We start from the raw sequence: 7,940 nt of genomic DNA, 5'->3' as shown, positions 1-7,940 counted from the left end.
AGCTGAGATCCATATACAGCCCGTGGCCTTTCCATACATTGGGGATTGACATCCTAGGTCCATTCCCATTAGCGATAAGGCAGATGAAGTATTTGATCGTTGCCATCGAGTACTTCACCAAGTGGATAGAGGCCAAGCCAGTAGCACAGATCACCGCGCACAAGGTACAACACTTTGTTTGGAAGAATATTGTGTGTCGGTTTGGGGTGCCAAGGCGTCTCATTTCAGACAATGGCACCCAGTTCACGAGCCAGCAGTTGGGAAAGTTGTGTACAGAAGTAGGAATCAAGCAGGTGTTCGCGTCAGTCGAACACCCCCAGACAAACGGGCAGGTCGAATCAGCAAACAGAGTTTTGTTGAGAGGATTGAAGCGCAGACTAGAGAAGGCTAAAGGGGCATGGGCAGAAGAAGTGCCAAGGATTATATGGGCTTACCACACCACGCCTCAATCCTCCACTATGGAGACACCTTTCAGCCTAGTGTACGGATCGGACGCCATGATCCCTGTGGAGATACACGAGAGCTCGCCCCGTTTCCTAGGTTTCGTGGCGGAAGAATCCAACGAAGAAAGGAGGGTGAACCTGGACTTGATAGACGAGGCTAGGGAAGAAGCGAAAATTAAGGTCGAGGCTGTGAAGAGAAGAGTGGAGCGTCAGTACAGCTCCAAAGTGAAGTTGCGACAATTCCAGATTGGCGATCTGGTCATGAGGAAGGCTCACCCCTACGAATTAGAGAACAAGTTGTCTCCTAAGTGGATGGGACCGTTCAGAGTAACCAAAGCCAAAGGGAATGGGTCGTATAAGTTAGAAACCCTAGAAGGGGGCCCCATCCCACGCAGTTGGAATGCGGCGAATTTAAAGTTTTATTTTAGTTGAAATTTTGTAAAGGGGACACTCTTTTTCCCTCCCGGGGGTTTTTTAACGAGGTCACCCAAATAAAGAAAAAGAAAAGTTTAAAGATATTCCTATTCTAGCTTTTTCTTTAGGCGTCGCCAAGGGAAGGCGTCGCCAAGATAAGGTGTCGCCAAGATGAAGCGTCGCCAAGGTGAGGCGTCGTCGGAACAAGGCATCGCCAGAAACAGGCGTCGCCACCAAACAGTCAAGCAGAAGTCAAGTCCAGGGTAAGATAACAGGTATGCCAGTATAAGTTAAAATCTGGGCGCCTAGTCCTTGAGTAGGGGTTAAGGGACTCCTTAGGGACGCCCCCTCCTCAAGTAGGAATAGCTAGCCCCGGTACCAGATGAGTTAAAATCCGGTCGCCTAGTCCTTGAACAGGGGTTAAGGGATTCCTTCGGGACGCCCCCTCCTCAAATAGGAATAGCTAGCCCCGGTACCAGATGAGTTAAAATCCGGGCGCCTAGTCCTTGAATAGGGGTTAAGGGATTCCTTCGGGACGCCCCCTCCTCAAAAAGGAATAGCTAGCCCCGGTACCAGATGAGTTAAAATCCGGGCGCCTAGTCCTTGAATAGGGGTTAAGGGATTCCTTCGGGACGCCCCCTCCTCAAGTAGGAATAGCTAGCCCCGGTGTCAGATGATAAATACAAGTTAAATATGGGTGCCTAGTCCTTGATCAGGGATGAAGGAATTCCTTCGGGACGCCCCTTCCTCAAGTAGGAACAGCTAGCTCCAGCGTCCGATGTTCAGAACAGTTTAAAGTCCACAGTGCATCCGGGGAAAGGGGAGTACCCCTGGGCAATGTGGAGGCACCAGAGAAAGCCCTCCTCACCCTCGAGTGAGTTCAGGCGAGAACAGATTAAAAGACCTCTTTGCTTAAGCAAATGGAGGCAAGATTGAAGGTCCTCAGTGCAGAACCAGGCCAGCAAAGTTTTAGGCGTTAACATAGAAATGTGCATGACACTTAGCAGTTCAGGCGAACGACATTTCAGATATTAAGATTGACCCAAGCCGCTGCCCAGATTAAGCATCAATGGGTGCTAAGTTGATTTCTTTGAGGCAAGAGTTAGTCAGCTATAACAGATGATTACACAACAGCGTAAAGGCGAAACAACCGAGAAATGCATCGAAGGCAAGTACCAGTTGAGCCTTTGATATAGAAAAGGAAGCAGAAACGGATAAGAGTGCAAAAGAAGCTAGAAGCGGACAAGAATGTAAAGATGAAGTTCAAATAAGCATTAAAATAAATCCAGAGTCATAATTACAGACAAGGTTCGCGGTAATTATAAATTGAGCAAAAGGTAACTATCAGATAATTCTGTATAGGCATGGGGACATGGGCTATTCTTCATAAGCCTCCAAAGGCACCAGCTTGCCGTCGACTACCTCGTTCAAAGGGCTGCACCCAGAAACGTCGATTCCTGGGTTCACACAAGCAGCCTGAACAAGGGCCTCTGCGAACCCCTCAGCGAAACTGGAAGCAGACTCCCCTACCAGCTTATCTTCAACAACTTTGAAATTAGCGGCTTGAGCTACCATTTCTTGGTCCTTGGAGGCCAAGGCAGAAGTCAACTCCTGAACCTTGACCTGGAGAGTGGCATTTGCAGTGGTTAACCGGGCGCATTCATCAGTTTTGGACTCGAGCGCAGCCTCAGTTTTCCCCAGCTTTTGCTCCCGATCCACGCATTGATCCTCGAGTTTCTTCTGGTAGGCTTTCGAAGTTTCTACCACCGCTTCAAGATCAGCAATTTTAGTGCGAAGAGGGACCACTTCATTCAGAAGCTCTGCTTGGGACTGGGCCACCTCGTGCAGCCGTTTGTTGGCCTCTTCCCTGGCCTTTTGTGCCATCCTCAGAGACTCTTTGTAGGCACCCTCTTGACGCCCCCAGTGGGCGGCCTGCCTCTCTTTCTCCTCTTTGAGCTTCTCCTTCCCCTCTTTCAGAGAAGCAATTTCCTTCTCCAGAGCTTGGAAGGTAGAAGCTTGGGCGGTCCTGGCCCTGGACTGTTTGTGCCAAGTGTAGGCACAAGACATGAAGAGGCCCATGTAATAGTACATGCTCTTCCTCTGAGGCTCTTCATCTTGGCTACTAGCAGATCCCAGGCTCAGGAACCCCCTCAATGACTCCTGCATGGGAAGAGGAATTTCTGGGGCAGGGGGAAGAACGACCACGGGTTCAGTTTCGAACCCCCTCTCCTGATGCACTGATTGGGGAGGGGAGGTGGCGCTCGGTGGATCCTCCCTTAAGGACTCCGCCCCATGAGAAGAGGAAGTGGCGGAGGCGACCATCTGAGGGGCATGTTGGGTCCTTTGTCGTTTGAAGACTTGCCCCTCAGCAGAGTCCTCATCATCAGAAACAACCTCCACCACCTGCTTGCCCTTGTCAAGGGGGGTTGAGGAAGCGCCCGCCTCAACCAGCGCGAGAGGCACGGCGGCGATGGGAGGTGGAGAGCTTGGAAGTGGACGAGGAGAAGCTGGGGTTGTTGGGTTCGTTGGTGTTGTTGCAGGTTGAGGTTGGGGGATAGGAGAAGATGGAGGTGCGGAAGAGGCCGAGGGAGGAGACGCCAAAGCTCCATCTTTGGGCCTCAGTAACTGGGCTAAACGCAACCGGCGTTGCCTATCCATTTTTGAACCTACACCAATAAAGCAAACATAGCAGAAGTTAGGCATCGGGCGAAAGTAAAACACAAAGAAGCAGGAAAATCACGCATTAAGCAAAGATCCAGCAAGAGCAAAGCCCAGAAAGTCGTAGGAAAAGATGTTCATACTTATGTATTTTTCTAAAGCATCGGCGTTGAACTCCAGGCTTATCAGGGTGGCGGTATCGAAGCCTCCCACACTGGTCAATATCTTGCAAGCCTCTCGATCGTTCGAGGGCAATTCATCCAGAGACTTGGACTTCATGGTTTTGACCTCATTCACCCAATATAGGGGAAAACCGTCAAGGGCAGAAGGGTCGTAGTCAGAGCAGCAGACCTTGAAAAACTTCCCCTTCCACCCCTTGAAGGATTGTTGGAAGAGAGATAGGAGAACCCTTCCAGGGATATTGCTGAGGCTCACCAGAGGTTTTTCCCCTGTTTCTTCACTTCAAAGAAATGCAGGAAGATGTCAACGGAAGGAGCGCACCCGAAGAAGCCGCACAAAACGCCAAAGGCCTTGACGAAGGCCCAGCCATTGGGATGCAGTTGGGCTGGGGCGATGTTAATCTCCGTCAACAGCTCCCTCTCAAATCGAGAGAAGGGCAGACGCATCCCGATACGCTTAAAAACAACTTGGTAGAAATAAAAGAAAGGGACCCCGTTATTGGCCCGCTCATCCCCACAAACAGGCTCTCCTAGAGTGCAAGGGAGCACTGCAATGTCATCACCATGCCTCTTCCCAAAGGCACGATGGTCGTAGGTACATGGTTCCCCTACGTGGTCCCTCCAGGCTTTAGTGGACACTAAGCTTGAACACTCGTCGAGCAGTTCGACTGGAGCCCACGAGTAAAGGCCTCTATAGTTAACGTTGAGGGGTGGAGGATTGACTGTTGTTTTAGTACGATCCATTGGCGAAGAGACTGAAGAATAAAGATGAGAAAAAGTTTTAGCAAAAAAGGATAGGAAAGGGGGAAGAAACAAAAACCTTACGAGAATCCCTACTCGCACGAAGAAGCTCAGAAAAGGGGAAGAGGAAAAGGAACAGACAAAAACGAAAGAGAATACAAGAGATACGAGGAAAATAAGCAGTCCCAGGCAGTTGTATCAGTACGAAAGTTAAAAGGAGGGCCAGTGATGGAGAAAGATCATACCTTTTTTAATATCTGGAGTTTCGGGATCGAAAACGCGAGAGAGAAAACGAAGATTGCAGAGAGAGTTTGGGGAAGATGAACAGTAGAGAAAATGCAAGAGGTGAATGAAACAGTGGATTGGAGCGCGCGCTTTCGAAAGATGTAACGTTAACTTGGAAGCGCAAGCGACGCTCGTCCTCAGTCGTTGGATCGCATCACGTGTCAAGAGATTAAAACATAACTTAAACGTCGAACACGGAGAACGTCGCGTCAGATGTCCCGAGAGTGTCAAATCAAACTGAACAAAGGAATGTCACGTCAGCAGGGAATGCCACTTAGATAGTGGGGGCGAGGCATTCCTCTTTTCGTTGACCAAAGATTAGGGTCAACAGGTTGACTGCTCGAGTCATCGCCTCGTGCAGGCATCGCCTAAGTAAGGCGTCGCCCAAGAAGACAGCTTGGGTCATCGCCTCGTACAGCCATCGCCTGAGTAAGGCGTCACCCAAGAAGACAGCTCGGGTCATCGCCTCGTACAGGCATCGCCTACGTAAGGCATCGCCCAAAAATGCACACCGCCTATTCCCTAGTAAACTCAGTTGAAGTTGTTGGGGGTTCGGGCGAGGAAGTTCAAGCGCGTGGACATCCCTCACAGGTACTAAGAGCAAACGAGGTCGTGAGAAAGGGAATCAGGAAGAGAATATGTGTCACGACTCAAAGGGAAAGAACAGAGAACAGAGGAGAAAGGGCACGTGCTACTTAAAGAGTTAAGGTCGAATACACGAGAGGCGAGTGTTGAAGGCGACGAACGCAGTATAACAAAGAAAACAAAAGCGGATGCGAGCAAGAAGAAATAAATCGAGTAGCGTTTAACATAAAGAAAAGCGTAAATCCAGAGTTATGGTTACAAACAGAGTTCATAACAGTTGCAAGTTAGGTGAAAAGATAATCCTGTACACTTTCTAATGTTCGCACGAGAAGCAAAAACAGGTCACTCTTCAGTGGCCCCCGGAGTTTGAGCAGTGCGACGAAGAAGCTCCGTCCCCGAATCTCAACGCCTGGGCCAGCAGCGACCTTTGTTGATCGTTTATCTTCGAACCTATGCAAAAAAGGGACAAGCACAGTAAAAGACGGGCACAAAACAAAGCACTTCAAAACAAAATCATACAAGAATCCAACGAAAGCGAGAAATAGGAAGGTCATAAGGGAAGTCTCCCGCATATATGTAGTTTCCCAGAAGCTCGGCATTATATTCTAGGCTTATCAAGGCAGCCGCGTCAAAGCCTCCAGCACCCGCCAGGATCTGGCAAGCCTCCTGATCCCTCGGGAACAACTTCTTAAGAGGCTCAGATTTCAAGGCCCTGGCGTCCTTCGTCCAATACAATGGAAAGCCGTCCAGAGCAGAGGGCACAAGGTTGGAACAGCACACCTTGAAGAACCTGCCTTTCCACCCTGAGAAGGTTTGCTGGAAAGGGGTCAAAAGAATCCTACCGGGAACGTTGTTGAGAGTCACCCAGAGGTTATTTCTCTACCTCTTCACCTCAAAGAAGTGAAGGAAGATGTCTACAGAAGGTGCACATCCTAGGAAACCAAACAGAATGTCAAAGGCTTTAACGAAGGCCCAACTGTTAGGATACAGTTGGGCTGGGGCAGCGTTCATCTCTGTTAGCAGCTCACTCTCGAACCTAGAAAAAGGAAGGCGCACGCCGACGCGCTTAAAGACCACCTTGTAAAAGTAGAAAAAGGGGACCCCATCGTTGGCCCGCTCGTCTCCGCATACCGGCTCCCCTAGGGTGCAGGGAAGCACGGTGATATCATTGTCGTGCCTCTTCGCGAAGGCGCGGTGATCATAGGTGCTCGAGCACTCATCAAGGAGTTCGCGCGAAGCCCACGCGTAGAGATCCTTAGGGCTAACTCTGGCGGAAGAAGGGTTAGAAGACATGTTGAGACAAGATGTCAATAAAGGACCTAAATGATCAAAGAAGAAGGATTCGGCAGTAACACAGAAGGGAGAAGTCGACGATAAAAGAACGCAAGAAGAACTCTTTCCAAGAAGAACTCTTTATAAGGAAAGATGAACTGATATGGGAACGATGAGTGCAAGTACGGGATTTCAAAGACCCAAACATTACAGTTGAGGCGCCAAAAGACGCCAAACGGGGGCCGTGCGATTGAGCCACATGTCATAAGATCAAGGCATGACCTGGAGAGTCACTTTTCTTGCTCAGAGAATATCACATCGTCAGAGTCCTCGAGGGTACGTAGTGTCGACGGTGCAGAAAATGTCACGTCAACCAATCAGGGAGTGACACGTCGTCAAGATATCGCATGGACAACGGGGCGAGGCCTTAGCCTTAGTCTTTTCGCTGAAACTAGTTTCAGCTCAAGACTGGGGAGCTTGTGTACCGTCCCGTCATCGGGCGTTGACCGAAGGTCAGAGTCAACGCATGATGGGGGCCCTTCGAGGGACCCAAGGAAGAGAAGTTAGCAGGTCGACCGCTCGAGTCATCGCCAATAGGAGGCGTCGCCCAAGTAAGGCGTCGCCCAAAGTGAGGCGTCGCCCAAAGAGAAGCATCGCCCGAGGGAGAGAGGCGTCGCCGGAGAGGCTTCGGGCCTCGACTGTCCAGAACAGTAGTAAGGAGAAGAGAAAGGCGGCTTCAAGGCCGCAAGTCTAGCACCAGAAGGGGATGCCCTAAGTCATGAAGTATCCATGCCACTGCTGGGAGACCCTGGAACAGATACGACCCGTGAGAGGGCCACAACCAGGGGAGAACCACGTGCATGGTACGAGAGAAGGGTAGATATACCCCAGGGCAAGTAACCAGTGATTGAGGCACATGAGTTGGCACCCAGAACATCAACCCACGAGCCAGAGGGCCCACACGATAGAATAACCCTAAGTTGGGTGACGGCGCTGTGGGACCCTCCACATTGAATAAATGATCAAGTCAAAGGGACGCGTGGCAAGGCACACGTGCTCATTAAAGGTTTTGGTGAAATTTTGCCAAGGTACGCGTTAATTCAGTTAAGATTCGAATGTTCCAAGGAATGTTTTTATACGCTTTCAATGCGCTTTAACGCGCTTTAAAGATTAGAGGTGTATAAAAAGGGACCTTGGGGCATTTGAAAAGGGACCGAGTTTTTAACCTAGATTAACACAGTTACACAGAGGAGAAAAACCCTAGTTGTCTTTGCGGCGCACTCACTGTGGGCACAAGGCAATTAGGGCAACACCATTCTAGCTCTCAGATTTTAGTGACTTAGCACAGTTTCTTCGACCACCT

General features: G+C 49.9%; 1 protein-coding gene across 1 annotated transcript; it reads right to left on the bottom strand.

Annotated features, from left to right (window-relative positions):
- Positions 1-2,234: 2,234 nt before the first annotated feature.
- On the bottom strand, positions 2,235-3,560 carry LOC137824913 (uncharacterized). The gene has a single exon (XM_068630592.1). It carries the CDS (start codon positions 3,558-3,560, stop codon positions 2,235-2,237), a length of 1,326 nt encoding a protein of 441 aa, XP_068486693.1.
- Between the last annotated feature and the right edge of the window lie 4,380 nt (positions 3,561-7,940).

Source organism: Phaseolus vulgaris, chromosome 8 (assembly GCF_000499845.2).
Source record: "Phaseolus vulgaris cultivar G19833 chromosome 8, P. vulgaris v2.0, whole genome shotgun sequence".
Taxonomy (NCBI): Eukaryota; Viridiplantae; Streptophyta; class Magnoliopsida; order Fabales; family Fabaceae; genus Phaseolus; species Phaseolus vulgaris.
Note: the sequence above shows the minus strand (reverse complement) of the source record. Positions and strands in the feature narration are given on the sequence as shown.

Excerpts from the sequence above, each read along its gene's own strand:
- LOC137824913 (XM_068630592.1), bottom strand. The coding sequence starts at position 3,560 with ATGCCTAACTTCTGCTATGTTTGCTTTATTGGTGTAGGTTCAAAAATG.